The following is a 16,119-nucleotide window of genomic DNA, read 5'->3' as shown; positions in this document are numbered from 1 at the left end:
TTATTGATTGTCAGAGTAATTCTGAAATGTAAATAAAAATAATTTTGATAAATACCTTTTCAAACAGACAAGAGGAAAATAAAGACATCTCAACGTAAACATCTTTTTACACTGTTGTATGTATCAGATAATAACCCACTACTATTTTTTAGCACGCTCATTTTAACTGCTAGAGAAGATGCATATAATTGCTTTATCATCAGCTGAAAGTTACAATCAGCAGTATTTACTTCACATGAAACCAGACTTAATATATGCAGAATGTCTCCTGTCTATCTTCAGTTCTCAAAAGCCATGCTTCATTCTGACGTTTCTAACAGAACTGCTTGTTTGGACATCAGCAACTCAAACACACAAAAAGAGTAGAAGAGAACATTAGTTCACCCTGATTGAAATCTAACCCTGTACAACAAACACTTTACCCAGTCCTCAGGTGCAAGAGTGAGAAACATATCTGATTTAGAATTTAATGTACCATGATACTATCATATTTTAGATTAAAGATAACACATTTGCCTCCCCTTTCTCATTTATCTGAAACCTCCTCTATTTTGAAGAATTATTTCATATTTGCCATTTGCAGATAGTAATTGTTATCTAGGTAACCCCTGACTTTAAGCAGACTTATACACAAAAGTGTATTAATAACATAACTGAAACTCAACACTAAAAACATATACAGGAAAAATACAATTACAAAAGAATTGTAATATTAAATTCTCAGTCTTGAATTCTGCATAATCCAAGAAAGCCCCATTTTATACAAGAATAATCTGACAGCCAGAAATAAGTTATTACTTCAGGGGTTTCCACTCCCTTCCTTGAAACTAAGATATCTAAAGGTTTATTAAGTTGTATAACCATCATCCTATTTGGTATGAAAACCATTTCTACTTAGAAAGTGTTGGAAAGCTTATTTATAGCAACTAAAATAAAACTACTCCATTCTTCCAATAGTCCCAAAGGATGTCAGCTTTGGGGGTGGGTTGTTTTGTTTTGGGTTTTTTTTTGGGGGGGAGTGGGTGGGTGGGGGGTTTGTTTGGGGTTTTTTTGTTGTTTTTTTTTTTTAACACAGAATTCAGCAAAATGTTTAAGAGTAGCAAAGTGAAAATTAGCACAGAATTATTTTCCTACTTAACCTTTGGAATAGACTATCAAAATAGACTGTGCAGCAGCCCTGCAAGCAAGGCTTTGGTTCACATGTATCTGACAACTACACAGAAACAGTGTTCCAGTACTGGCAAAAGAGAACTCCTGTACAATGTATGAGTCTTATGTAAGTGTTCTCACAGATTGTAGGTGGTTGCTATCTTTCTGAACTGCTGAAGACAAACGCTTCTTTTATTTTTAAACATTTTATCTTCAAAAGACAAAGTCTATTTCCTTACAAAAATCTTAGAAGGGGGAAAATCCATACTCCCCTGCCAGTTGAGACACTGGAACTGGTATTTTATTTGGCACAAACTGAAATCTGGATGACATGTAAGTAGTAAATCAGCTTTTATTTTGGAAATCTGCTGGAAAACACAGTTCAAGAATCAGTGAATTCAAACTCCAGCCAAGTCAAATGGCTGACCTTAACACTGCTCACTCATTTACATCTGCAAGGAACTTAGCTCCCTATGCACAGCACAGTATCAAATTATTAAAAGTCACACCAGATTAGGTATTAGCAATACCAGACTCCAGGGCATAACGTACTAAGAATCATGGTGTGAACATCAGCAGTCAAATCACCTAGGTTTGAGTTTCTCCATTTATAAAGCCCACTACAATTTTAAATGATACAGCTGCAGTTTGTAATACACCAGAACCAGTAGTGGGAAGAATACTACAATTGCAAAATGTTGGGTTTGGTTTTCTTTTTTTTTTTTTTCCCTTCAGTGTGTCAGGAAACACTAAAAGAGACACTTAAAAAGCTGAAGCAGCGCACGCAGCAGGTTAGCGTGACAGTTGCCACTGAAGGTCATCTGCATTAAGCTCTTGGATCTCCTCGTCAATGTGTAGAAAGACTTTTGTACCTGAGGTAATGTGGCAAGTCAGAATATGAGACTAACCTGGCAATTCCTCTTTCCATCTCATAAAGGAAAGGCAAAAACTATGCTTTCCAAATGCAGCTTCCCTAACAAGAATATAGATATATGCCTGCAGCAAACTTCCTCTCTAATCTCCAAATTAGCTGAGTCTCAGTGGTCAGACCCTTGGAATGCTCAGTAACCTCCCTGTTTCCACAGAATCAAGCAGGACTGGGACATAAACATTCAAAATACGCAGGAACATTTAGCTCACTGAACAATACAGTAACCGTAAGCTAAGAGAGTCACTTCCCAGAGACAAGAAATGGGGATGAAATACCCGTTTCAAAGAGAGGAAAAGCTGCTGTGCTTCGAAAGGGTGACTCCTCTTGGCATGCTGCCTATCAGCAAGGGTGAGAAGAAAATTAACAAATAGTAGGGTTGGCTGCAGGAAATCCATCGGAAGTCAGTTCCTGGAGCAATACCAAATCTAGGTGTCTGCTACAAAGACAATAATGCTCCTCAGCCTAGTATGTAATGGTTCCTCTGTGACCTCTAAAATACAGTACTTTCTCTTTGGTGGACACTAGCACATATTGTACTTGCACAATTCCGTATCAGCTCTGCTTATGTCCTATTACACGTCTAAGATCTTACTAAATTCCTGCATGAAAAGGTATTGTAATTGTTCTGAACACCTTTCTCTGCATGTCCATACACAATTTCTACCCAAACTCTAAAGACTACTTATATTTCTTTACAATATTGAAGGATAAATAAGAGTAATAAAAACCAGCTTTGGAAATACTTACAAAGTATCTAAAAAGCCACTTAAATCTGTTCCTCCAAATCACTAACCTGTCTTTTACACCAAGTCTCACATTGGTGTTTTGAAAATAGTAGAGAGGTAAAAACCAAAAAATAACCTTTTGCATGTAGTACCACAATTTTAACAAGAAACTGTTACAGAAAAGTTCTTTCGGTTTTGTTTTTCTTTTAGTTTTCTCAGGAGGTTTCAAACCCACTTACTGAAATAGTATTTGGAACCAGTAAAGATGAATATGTGACGAAGTACAAAATGAACCAAAATGAACATAGAAATGGACAGTATTTCCTTAGTAAGCATACAGATTATCAGTCATTTAACTGGATATGTTAATCTAATTCATTTTTTACTTTCATAATTTCGCTGATTAGAGAAAATGTCTCAAATTAAGTTTACGTCTTTTGCAAGAACAATGCTTATTCTATTGAGACTTAGGCCCCTTGTTTCATGTATTCCACAGTGGATTAAAAGACCAAAAGACATTTTTAATGAAAAAAGTCTCGAAAATATTCAACCATTTCAGCATTGCACTTCACACAGTGTAGTGCTGTTCCTCTTCCCAAAGAGACATCACCACTGCTGACAACCTACTGTTGCTTGCAACTTCTGCAGTTAGTTTCTTACACAGCCTTTCTCATTATTAAGTATTTTGGATACAGTATATGAACTTTGAAATGAATACTGACATTAAATTATGATACTGAAAGAGAAATTGCAATCCTACAGTTAAAATACAGTGTTGATACATTAATTAGTGAAGATAAATTTTGTGGCAAAATACACAGCAAAGAGGATTTAAATCATACGGCTATTTTTACAAAGGTAATTAAACAAATGCAGAAAGAGATGAGAAATCTCAAGGCTGACTAACTGAGTAATCATCTTGTATCATGCATTGTCAAAAACTCACTGTCACTATTCATTTCTTTGAAAACCAGTGTGCAGAACTGAGGTCCTGTCATGCTTCTCACCACCCCTGTAACTGGAATGACAGGCTCCTTAAACGGGCATGGAGTCAAGACTGGCCTGAGAAATATTTTCAGATAAATTTCCTCTCTTATTTAATACATTGAGATTAAATTTTTGTACTGTCTACTCTAGCTAAATAAGTACCACTGAGCAAAGAGTAAAAGTCCTCCGTAAACTCATTCAATACTTTTGCATATTTTGATGATAATGCCACACTGAGATTCTCTTTCCTAATTCTTAGCAGGAAATCTTTAAATCTTGGACTGATCAAAGTCTGAAAAGAAATAAGCTACACTGGCAAATGCGCATCATAAACTGGGTAAAGTACAGAAAATTACTTCTATCTGGACAGAGGCAAGGGATGAGTCAACAGAATCCTACATGATACATTCCTTCCTGCACCATCTCCAGGCAAAAATAAAGAAAAAGGTGCTTCATTCGTAATGGGAGACATGGGCTAACTGCAAATTAATTATCAGGCACAGTGTGGAGCTGTTATGAACAGAGGCAGCCTCCCACAGGTCCTTTAGAGCTTGGAGAAGCCAAAGCTTGCCCTGTTGCTCTGCAGGGCCATACAGGTGATTTAACTATTCTTTTTTCCACATTCCTGCCCTCTCAAAACTAACCTATTCAAATAACATTTAGTGGAGTCTTCTGGACTTCACATAACCCTTCAGTGGAAAGAACAGAAATCATAGGAATGTTGTGAAGTTAGAGTTTAAATACTTTAAAGTCTCATAATAATGTTTTAAATAGATACAATCTTCTGTGTTCACACTTTGTGGGCTTTGAAATGGTAATTAAGAATAGAATTTATCCAAGATGTGAACTTCTTACAAATGTAAAGCAAGGCAAGGTTCAATACACATAATATTCAAGTCACTAAAATGAAACCAATCCCTTCAGATGAAAGTAATGTTTAAATTGGTTACTGATTATCTAACACGTTTCAAACCTACCATCTTTCTTTAAGAAGCTGTTCTGAAAATAGCTTTGCAGCATGCACCAGAATCAATAAACAAATGGTCTGATGGACCAAACAAAAAAGCAGAGTTTAGGATTAGCCACCTGAAAGATAATACACAGTCAACAACCGCCTTCTTGAAATAGGAGTATGAACTGCTCTGCTATTCTATCATGTGAAAGGGAGGTGTGGTCACCCAGGTAGCTGTGCAAGCTATTAAAACCAAGCATCAAAGCTAATATCTATTAATCCACATGGATAACCCAGAACATCCTTTAATACACCTTCTACTGATGCAATGCTTTATAAGTAGAAGCTACACTATGCTTAACTTAGAGTACTCTTTGTAGCAGAAAGTTTATAAAGACTTACAAAATAAGCAGCAAATAAATTTAGGCTCAACTTAGAAAACAAACACAAGGTCATACTCATAATACCTAAATATAGCAAGACAAAGAAACAAAGAAACAAAGCAAAACAAAGAAACAAAGCAAAACAAACTGTGCACATTATCAGTGTGCAAACAAACAATGCTTCTAGTTTCTCATCCTTACAGATCTCTACACATCTAAATTACATCTCCTTTTCCCAATAAAACATAAGTGACATATGATTGCAGAAGCAATTTATTTGAATTCCAGTTAAAAAAAAGTTCTTAATATCTGTTTTAATATGAAGCGCATAGCAGCAGTGTTCAAATAATTGCAAGATCAACTCAGATTTACCTGCCAAAAAGCAAGTTCAGTAATTCTAGTCTATGACAGAACTTTGTGGAAGGAATTAGTTAGATAACATGTGCTCTGTGATTTTCTGTGGCCAGCAAACATAAACAGTGTAGCCAGCAGAATCTATTTATGTAATTGAAGTTGACAACATATGAAAAAATCAAAACACAAGTGTTCATTTTGGTATTATAAAAGCACTCGATAGCTGAAGTCTGGAGTAAGGGTCAAATATTTACATGAGCACATCATACAATTGCTAAACATTTTAGTATCATGTCCTAGAAGTGGGCATTCAGTAAGAAAAAAAAAAAAAGGGAAATAAAAATCTGCAGAGCTTTTTGCAAGAAGTGTTCGACAGTTCACAAAATAATTAATTAGTTAATTTTAACAATAAATTGGATCTTCATCTTTAACAATTCCTTTACGTGTTCAGAGTACTTTGGTCACCAAAATGCTGATCTATCTTAAAAATGAATGCTGGTAGAGCAGCAAAGGCATTTCAGAAAAGGTTAAATCTCCATGATTTCATTTGTTTGCTTAGCTACTTTAAGATGTTCCCATTTATGACTAAGCTGCAGGTGCTATTCTGTTTATTTTAATGCCTGTAAACCAAGCCCTTGACTCGAACAAAGCAAGGAAAGCACTAGGATTCAACTTGGAGAGGAAGGAACTGCAGGACTGCTTCCCGTTGAACATGCTACTTTCTAGCTTCTTTCATAAGCATGACTGGCCATTACACAAGCATTTCTATAGTATTATATTTCTTGAAGATACATACTTTGCTGCCTCTTATTTCTATACACTGTTACAGAGATCAACAAAATGTTGTTATTATAATATTTAGTTTACCAAATACTGATATTTGACCTCTTAAAAAAATACAATCAACTTCTACAGGACAGAATTTATTATTCAGATTCAGCAATAAACTAAATACATGAATTCAAAATAATGTAGCATAATTAGGGATTACCAGCAGCTCCAACTGAGGGGCTCTCGCAAATATCATAACGCTTATGTCTGAACTGCAACCCAGTGTATACGTGCAGATGATGCTCAGTTCACCCACTACTCACAACCTTAGGACAACTTAGAAAAATCTCTGTCTCACAAACCTTTTGCTGCATATTGGCTTCCACCAACACAGCTGCTTTCAGATATTAACAATGCCACAATAACTTGAATTAGCTCCCATGGAAACCAGTCAACTTGTTGCTCTTAACTCCTGAAACTAAAACTTGTAAAATATAACCCGCTAGCGGACAGAAGAAAAGCTTAGAAGGTGTCAGATTAAGGTTTGAAGAAAGACAAAAATCATCTTACTGTACCTCTTAAGTGGCAGCTATTTGCCATGCATTCTTTATCTGATTTATGCTATGTGCTTAGAGTTCATCTAAAATACTCTTTTCTGTTCTCTTCTTATTTATGATCATGTTACCACCCTGTAAAAAGCATGGCAGAGCATTATGATACGTATTTAATTGTCCCAAATGACTGGGTTTACTTTGCAAGTTACTAGAAGTATTTAATCTTCTCCTCTATTTGATTTCCTTAACTAGAAAGAAAACAGAGGCCTAGTACCAAACAATTAACAAGTTCAAGGCCATCTATTCTTTTCAACAATTCAATTTACATTGGAGGATGTGACCCATTTTGAATAGCAACAGAAGGACCGTTAAGGGCTCATTAAAGGTGGTGGTGGAAGTTTTAAGATTTTTTTTTTTTTTTTTAAATAGTGCTGCTGTCCGGCTTAGATAAAACCATTGGGTGAGCTACAACCACAAGATTTAGTGCTCTCACAGATAACCAACAGTTAGCTACATACATTAAATACACATATTCATTGCACGCATGCACATCCTTCTCAACTGAACAGAGGCAGTGACACAAACTTTTGGCAGTCCCATAATACCACTTCATGCTATTGCCAACTCTTCTACTCAATACACGTAAATTTTCACCACCGTATTCGTTGTGATCCTGAAGTCAGAATGAGGTCAATATACTTCTCATTTCTGATAGCCAAAGCTGCTACTGGAACTGGGCAAGTATGTTTATTTCCTTCGTTTAAAATTACTCCTTTGTATTATGAACTTTTTAAAGCACTTAAAATGGGAAATGCACAGTTGTTTCCTCACTTGTATACCAGCTTTCATTTAGATTCATCGCTTCAGGAGGACAACCTCTTCCCTCCTCAGTCTTCAGCTGATACTTTCTCCAAGTTACACCTACTGATAAAGCCGGGTTAAAGAGCAGTTGCTACACCTTGCCTGGAAGCAAACAGAAACAGCGTCACATTGCATTTGGTTTACAGTTAACCACTGCTCAACTGCTCAAATCCCACATCGTATTAAGTGGCCTAATTTTTTACACAACAGTGACAAAAGGCCAGAATGTGAATGCAATTACATCAGTTGTAATAGATATACTCCTTGCAGTATCTTCCCAAGAATGAAAGTGAGGGGTTTTATAGTTACAACACAGATGCATACTAAAAGATGCTGAATTCCATGCATTTAAGGAATTTTTCAGGTAGAAAAAACCCCAAACCACAACCCTGCAGGCCCCAGCTTCCTAAACACTGGAAATTAAGCATGAGGACATACCACAAATGAAGTATAATGACTTTAACAGAAAAATAAATAAATTTTGTTGAAGACAAAATAATACTCTTTACTAAAAAAAAAGCCAAACTTTTACTTCTCAAATCAAGAACATTTCTTCCAATAAGGCCTATAATACTCTCTGTGCACAGAGTAAGACAACAGGAAGGAAGATCATTTACTGTTTCTTTATAAATACAGAACCAAGATTATAAGTGATCAAACTTAATCCCCAGATCAACACCCATATTCTAAAATAACAAGAAAAAATACGTTATTAGTATGATGCCTGAAAATGCTAACGTTCAAAACAGTTTAATGCTATAATCCACAGTCCATGCCCTCAGTGCTTTAAGAACCAATTTCTCACGATCTCCAAAGCTAAAAGGAACTCAAATTCCATTTTCCTTACTGAAATTAGCTAAAGACTAACAGAGCAGAAACTGTGGGTCAGGAGAGTTTATGTTGCCTAAGGCCACTTTCAAAGAAGTCTTATCTGTTCAACTATTGTGTGTTCCAATGTTTCATTCCCCACAAAGATGCTTGTTTAAAAATAAATAAATAAATGGATAGATGGTAACCATAAAATTGTTTACAGTACATTTCTGTACCAGTTGCAACACGTAACAGCTGTAACACATCTAAATTCTGTATTTCTCGGGATTTTCTCATACTACAACTTCAAGTGGAAAAAAAAAGCCATTAACCTTCCCCTTATAAAACAATCATCATCCTAATCTCCCTCAGTTATAAAGGAGAGGAAAAGTCCTATGTTCATGCAGAAATGGTGGTAACCACGAATAAGCTGATCAAGAAACAAACACAATGACCTTCAGAAATACTTAACATCTCAAGAACCACTCAACAAAAAGTTAAGCAACATAGAAAAAAGGCTTCCTCTATTCAAAGATAGAAATTTCACGTTTAGACTTAAAGATGAGAATGCCTGACTGCAACAGATTATTTCCTTCACTCAGTTTAGCCGAACTACTTCCAAAGATCATTTTTAAGGAAAACAGTATTTAGCAATTTAAGAGACAGTCCGTACCCACCTTCAATTTGAAGAATGGGCTATTTCTGAATTAACAAGGAGACACCATTGCTGAAGTCTGCTGTACTAATACAGAAAGCTCACGTGCAACGCTGCCTTATTACTACAGAACTTAAACAGCTCTTACTAAAGCTTATTCCTTAATTCAACATGGAACACATGCCCCCACTAGTGTATCTCCTTCCAATGATTACAAAAATTAAACTGTAGTTACTAACTGTAGTTACTAACTAGGTGCAGTGGTACAGTGACTAAATACAGGGCATTCCCATTAGACCCAGCAAACCGACTGCCAGATGTGCTGGCTGACCACATCACCAGCTCTTAGCTGATTTTCACCACCTCATTTCCAGTTAGGGTGATCCTGTCCACACTGCAGGGTCGGCTGATGGCATGGGTGCTCCTTATCCACAGGGAGCTCCACCAGCTGAATGAGTCTGAGCAGAGCTACCCTGGCTGACATGGCTAACCTGACCTCAAATGGTTGAGTAGAACAAAAAAAGCCAAAAAAATCCTTAAAATACAGGCCGAAATATTTTTTAATGTATTTTCCTAATATCATTCTGCACAATGCTAATGGAAAAGCTCTTACTGAACATTTCATAAACATGTCAAGGTTAGAGCAACAGTCTCTTTACAAGCTCACGAGCCTAAAAACACTTCAAGCCATAATTCCTCTCCCACATAATAATTTTATTTATGTACTAGGCATTTTTGGTCTTCAGCAGCATAACAGAAAATGTACCTGATATATAAGACACTGCCATCATTTAAGAGTCAAACATAATTTCTTGGGGTTAAATATGTTTCAAAACACTTAGGTTAGACACATTTACTAACACAAAATGTATTTAACTATGAATAAATCAGTAAAAAAAGGCTGAAAATTCGAAGCAATACTGCTCTTTCCTCAAAGATGCATTTTTTGAACAGCATAAAATAGATGTTTTAGGGGGAAAAAAACCCCAACCCCTACAGAAAACCCACAACAAAACAAAACAAAACACCACCACAAAAACGAACACCAACAAAATACTACAAAGTTTTATTAGCAATCCTGTTGGAAAACTATTGATAATGTGATGAAAACAAGCTATGCATTAAACATTATCTGGTCAGACAGAATTAGTACAGCCCAGGTTTCTGTTTTGCTCTTGGCTTATTTTCATTATTTCTTTTCTGACATTGTCTTATGATTTCACTACTTGCTTTCCTTCTCAATTCCTCTTCCTAAATTCTCCATTTTTTTATCCTCCATTTATCACTGAAACACTTCTCATCTCAGCTTCCACCTTACCTCTCAAAAATGCTCTGTATAGCATCCATCCTTAATGTATCGTATCTTCTCTTGACCACGTTCCTCAGCCAGCCAGCACAAGGCTTGGCTTATGCTTTCAAAAACCTACCTACAGATCAAAGAGATGCTATCGAATTCTATCATTTGGACTACCTTCTGGCCCCATTACTGGCCCCAAGTATTTGAGAAACAGTGGATTTATAACTCTACCTATGTGCAAGAGCCTTCTGTCAACTATCAATCTGGTTTAGTCTACAGAAAAGGAAAGTACCTTCTTGTGTTTTATACATCCTGTTTCAGATTTCTAGTTTGTCTCCATATTGCTCACCTTTGCTCCTGCCTGGAACTTTCTCAGGGCAGAGAAAGATGAACTATTGGCTCAAGTAGGTTGTTACTATCTGTATTTCAACCTTTCCCAGAGATTCCACCTTTCTGATTTCCCAGTGCTGCGTGACAGGTTTTTATAAATCAGGCACATTTTACAGGACCTGGTCAAAGAGCAGTCAAACCATAAAACTGGCAGAACAGACGAAGGGTGGAACACCTGGCAGAAGAAAGAGGGAGCCATTAACCACTCAAATTGGATCTACCATAGCCAGAACAGTTTGCCTCACCATGCTGATCTGATTCCAGAAGAAATCAGCAGTTCTTTTGATTCAGCGTTATTCATAGAAGCAAAGAAAGGTGGTTGAAACTGTCTACAGATGTAGAGTGAATTATTTAAAGCTTGATTCACATTGAAGATTTGTAATTCCTATAACCATAAAGATGGTTTACATTTTGCTGAAACTGATAGCATTTAAACCCCCTTTATCTTACACCAAGTGCAAGTATGTGAGTGCTGCTGTATTATTTGACATTGACATAAACATTCCTGTAAATTATAATAAGTAGTAACTTCTCTGGAATTAAGTGTTTACTGGAAACACAATAAGTGACTTCTACCCTCATAAACCAGGTATTAAAACTCTTCTGCTCCAAATCAAAGTACTCCCAAATCAAAGTACAATGTTGAATACATTGACTAGAAAATGGTGAGGTTTTCAGTCACTCCCGTAACTTCACACACAGTTGTATGATGATAATGTGATTATTCTCAATATTCACCTAAACCGTATAAGCCAAACTACAGAAATACTGGAAATTTTAAAAGAAATAACTGCAAGTCCCAAACAACCTGTTAACTGACCACCCTTTGCTTTTGGAGCAATTTCTCAGCATTCAGGGAGAGCAAGTAGTATTAGCACTTCCATGCTTGCAGTGTATTTAAGTTTTGGATTTCTTACCAGAAAAAAGGTCAAGGTTTGCAAAGACACATTAATCAGCACAAGTCCATCTACTCCTCTGAAGTACAGGCATTAAATTCTGCAATTTTACTTAACACCCTCCCCTTTATCATAAACCTAAAAATGAGAACTGACGTGGCAATGACCTCTTCATTGCCAATTCTGCATTCAATGTCATAGCCAATGCTGCTGCACAGTAACACTAAACCAATGAGAGTCTGAATTTATCTAAGTTCAGAATATTCCTCCTAAGGAAATGTACATCCATTTATTTCCTCCTGTTGGATGCAAAGCAAGCACAAGTATAACCATGAGAGGAAAATGTGTGAACAAGCATACTGCCATCCAAACACATTTTATTGACCTGAATTAATAGCAAATCTGACACATCACTATTAAATGGTGTGAATAGCTGATTCAAGAAGATTTTAAAAATTCTTTCCTAATTCAGATAGTTCACAAGGCTTTAACAAAACCCTTATAAATATACTAGCTATATTTATAGATATATAGTTAGATAGATATTATAAACATACTAGGTGTATTTATAAAGAGTATAGCTGTACAAAGAGTACAGCTTACACATTGAAAATCATTAGCAAAATGCTAAGGCATTTCTTTTGGTTACCTGTCTTGAGTTTTATTTTCCACTGAAAGATTTTTTTTTTTAGATGGTATTTTTGAAAGAGAAGATCCTAAGAAACTAATGTATGAAGTAACAGTAACAACGAAAAAACAAACACTCCAAAATATTTGAGAGATTTATTAGTCCATTCAAAACCTCCTTAAATAATACAAAAAGGGTATGCCTCAGACCAACTATAATGAACATAAAGATCCCACTAATTTCTGCATAGTCATCTCAGTATATTCAGCAAGCTCCATTTTCGAAGGATTCGCATTCCGAGGCCCTTGTCTGCCCAATTACCACCAAGGAGAGATTACAGAAGCACAAACATGCTCCTTTGCTTTCACACTTCCAAAGGCACTTATATCCAAGAACAAAACATGCTGAGGAAGATGACTCATTCACAACATACGAAATACTGGTAGCACATACTACTTACACAATGTTTTAAAACACAAAATGAGGTAATGGTGACATCACGTGTTCTCTCACATAACATTTAAGTATAAACACTTACTAAAACCATAATTCACAATTTACACTGAAAATCTGACAATGTAAAAGTGACATTCATACACAGATTTCTTTGCTTATGTTAAGTCACAACTATTACTTTCCTGAAGCTTTACTAACACGTGGTTCTAAATCCTGAAAAGCTTTAAGCATGTGTTCCACTTTCTGAAACCCATTTAGTCTCATAAATATATGCTTAAAGCTTCTCTGGATTACAACTTTACCAACCAATACATCTTCATTTTCAAAAACAGGGACAAAAATTAGGAATTCAGGCAGCAGTGTAATTACACAGAATGGCAGTAGCTCACATTCTACATTTCTTCTATTTTATTTTGCTTTTTGTATAGGAAATACTGAGAAACTTACCACTTCATGAGATATAAGAACCGTTTATGGGTATTAACTGGACTTTACTGGAACACACAAACTTGAACTCTATTAACGAGTTCCTCTGCTGAATTTTTATGAGCTACTTCTTTCACATTTCTAATAAAGAATGACTGGCAAACTAATTTTCATGTATCTCGTGTTTGTAGTCAAGTTTTCAGCAAACTGTTCCCCAGCCTTCCAGCAGACTTCTAACATTAAAAACAAAAAGTGGAAATAAAAATGCAATTGTCCATCCTTTTCAGAGATATAAATTGGGGCCTATTATTTCATAAATTCACAGTTGAAGAAGGGTAGAAAACCAGTGGGTTTGTCTTTATTTTTAGCGTTTTGTTCATTTGTATTTCACTAGTCAGTGTGAAGATCAAAAATGAGCTTAACCGTGACTTCTCTCTCACTTTGTTGCTTTTGGCCTCATGCCCAGGTTTAAGCCAGTTTTCAAACGTTTAATTAATGGCTTTAGCCAAGTACCCAAACATGAAACCTTAAAATACTGCCTACTGAGTCAACAATCACAGAGATTCAGTTTATTGCACAAGTGCAAACCCGTTACATTAACATCTGGATTTAATAACAGTAATCCGAACACTTTAATAAATTCTGTAATGTGCATTTGCTTTGGAGTTTCAGGATATGGAAGATTTTTGTGGCTGTGGCTTCAACAAAGCCTCAACAACCCTGAAGAGTAGTTTTACAGCAGCTGTCAATCTTTAACACAGAAAAAAGTTTGAAAAAGTTTTATTCCATAATTAATATAATGCAATTTAGGCTCTTGAACTTCAGGTGATAAAAATGCTGAAGAAACAATGGCAGCAATAATGGTTCCCTGCGCTCAAAACAGCACAGAATAATTTCATTTAAAGAAGCAAATATGAAACATTCATGGCTGTCAAGTGTGAACAGGCTTAATTTCAGTTGTTGATCTCTTTTTTTAGGCACGCTGCTAAAAAAGTAGCAGCTATATTCACAGTAAGAAACAAAGGTTGCAGATTTACTAAGCAGGGACATGAAGTGAACTGGTTTGCCAAGTCTAATCAAACTGGCTCTTCTTTACATAGCCTGAATGCAAACTTAAAGCACACTTTACCTTCAGCTTAAGGGAAGCTCCCCTATCTTTAAGTGTTTGCAGCTGCTAATTTTTTGCTTACCCCTACAGTTCTGGGCTTTGCTGGAATACATCAATGCTCCAGATAGAGCCCACCTTCAGGAAGTTTTGTACATCTTGCTGTTCTTCCATTCTCTGGAGCAGTTAGCCATGGAAGTTGTGTGCAGTGTCTGGCTTTTTCTGTAGAGGTGGAGCCAATGCTCTAGTTCGTCTTAGAGGGGCCTCAGTAGAAATTATCAAGGAGGCTTTAAGCTTGATGCTCTGTCTTGGTTATTCTGAAATAAAGCAACCCCTTCACCCCAACAAAGCCCTTTTTTCCCATACAAAAGATGCTGAGAGAGGGGGTAGGATCACAATTTTCACCATTAGGTACCAGCTGAACATGAGAGGCACACAGTTCCAGAACTGAGAACGTTTTAGTTGACATAACCCAAGTTTCTTATTTTACTAAGCTGCTTGAATCCCTTCCTAATACCTACGGAAACAGAATTCTATCAGCAGCCATTAAACATTCTTCATTACTCCCTTCAAGAAGGAAGTTTCCTCTCCTCATTATACCTGGATTTATTTAATCAAAACACATTGAGTCTGGTGCACTTTGGAAGTGCTGTGATGTGCTCTGGTGTTATGCTGGTCCTAGCCTGAACCAAAAATCAACAAAATGCTATATAGGCCAAAGTTTTACCTACCAATACAAAAAACTATTAACATTTAGAAAAAGTCTAACATAATTTGTGAAGGTTTGCAAGCATGATAGTCCTTTAAAAAAGAGAAAATATTAATCAATATAAGAATATTTAAGTCAAAATTCTAAGAGGTGATTAAAACCAACTAATATCAAATGGCAAAACAAAAACATCACAATAACTTACTCTTAGCTTATGTAACACAGGTATTACAGATACCCAAATTCCTGTTTGTTTGAGAACATATCTCCTGGAAAACCTTCCGTTTTAACAGGATTATAAACCCAGCACAATTTAAAGTGATAGACTGCTCACTAGAAGTAGCAGCTTTATAAAAAAGCCCTGTATTTAGAAAGTTTTAGTGTAAGATATAGCACTCACCTCGTATCTCTAGCCTCCTCCTGTAGTGTCTGTTTCAGCACATTTCTGGTCAATTGGAAAGTAAAGACAGGAAAAACAAAAATCACAAAAATGTCTCAAGAATTCTTTATTTTAAAAGTTGCATACTGTATTCCACCTATGAAATTTAAACCTTAAGAATACAAGTTGTTCTTTCTCATTTTTTTCAATATTGGGGATGTTAAACTATCTTACTAGGTCAAAAAACCTTAAACTAATTTCAATATGCTCTAAGCTCATTTTTTAGCACCTTTCATATTACTACTCAAATTCTAACACACTCATTATTTGTCTTTCCAGTTACCTCTGGCAAAAACAAGTGCTCCTTTTAATTCAGCTGCAATATGTAAGACCAGTCCTAGCTCCTTCAAGTCCATCTTGCACAGTTCATTAGAGCTGGAATGTCTTCACACTTGGAAGTTTAAGCACCAATTACATCTATGCACTACAACTTCATTTCATAACAGAAATATATTTTAGTTTTCTACAGGTTCCAAAGGAACCCTTCTAAAGAAAAAGGAAAATGTTCACAACCACATTTTGGCTTTTTGCTGTGACAACAACTCATGCTTGTTCTGTCATCAACAATTTGTTTGTATGTTTTAGAGCATGTGTGTACATATATGTATCTACAGACACATATGATTATGTCAATGCAAACC

General features: G+C 36.0%; 1 protein-coding gene across 4 annotated transcripts in view; it reads right to left on the bottom strand.

Moving 5' to 3' along the window:
• The window catches only part of MRTFB (myocardin related transcription factor B), an 80,343-nt gene that overhangs the window by 61,628 nt on the left and 2,596 nt on the right, over nucleotides 1-16,119 (bottom strand). For 3 of the 4 annotated variants that reach the window (XM_030481469.1, XM_030481470.1, XM_030481466.1), the window contains exon 2: nucleotides 15,440-15,484. Coding sequence is in view for 1 of the 4 variants with exons in the window: in XM_030481466.1 (XP_030337326.1) it covers nucleotides 15,440-15,484 (45 nt within the window). In the remaining 3 variants the exon portion in view is untranslated. Of the gene's footprint in view, nucleotides 1-7,637; nucleotides 7,778-15,439; nucleotides 15,485-16,119 lie in introns of those variants that run through there. The other variant, XM_030481467.1, reaches the window with a different exon arrangement.

Source organism: Strigops habroptila, chromosome 4 (assembly GCF_004027225.2).
Source record: "Strigops habroptila isolate Jane chromosome 4, bStrHab1.2.pri, whole genome shotgun sequence".
Taxonomy (NCBI): Eukaryota; Metazoa; Chordata; class Aves; order Psittaciformes; family Psittacidae; genus Strigops; species Strigops habroptila.
Note: the sequence above shows the minus strand (reverse complement) of the source record. Positions and strands in the feature narration are given on the sequence as shown.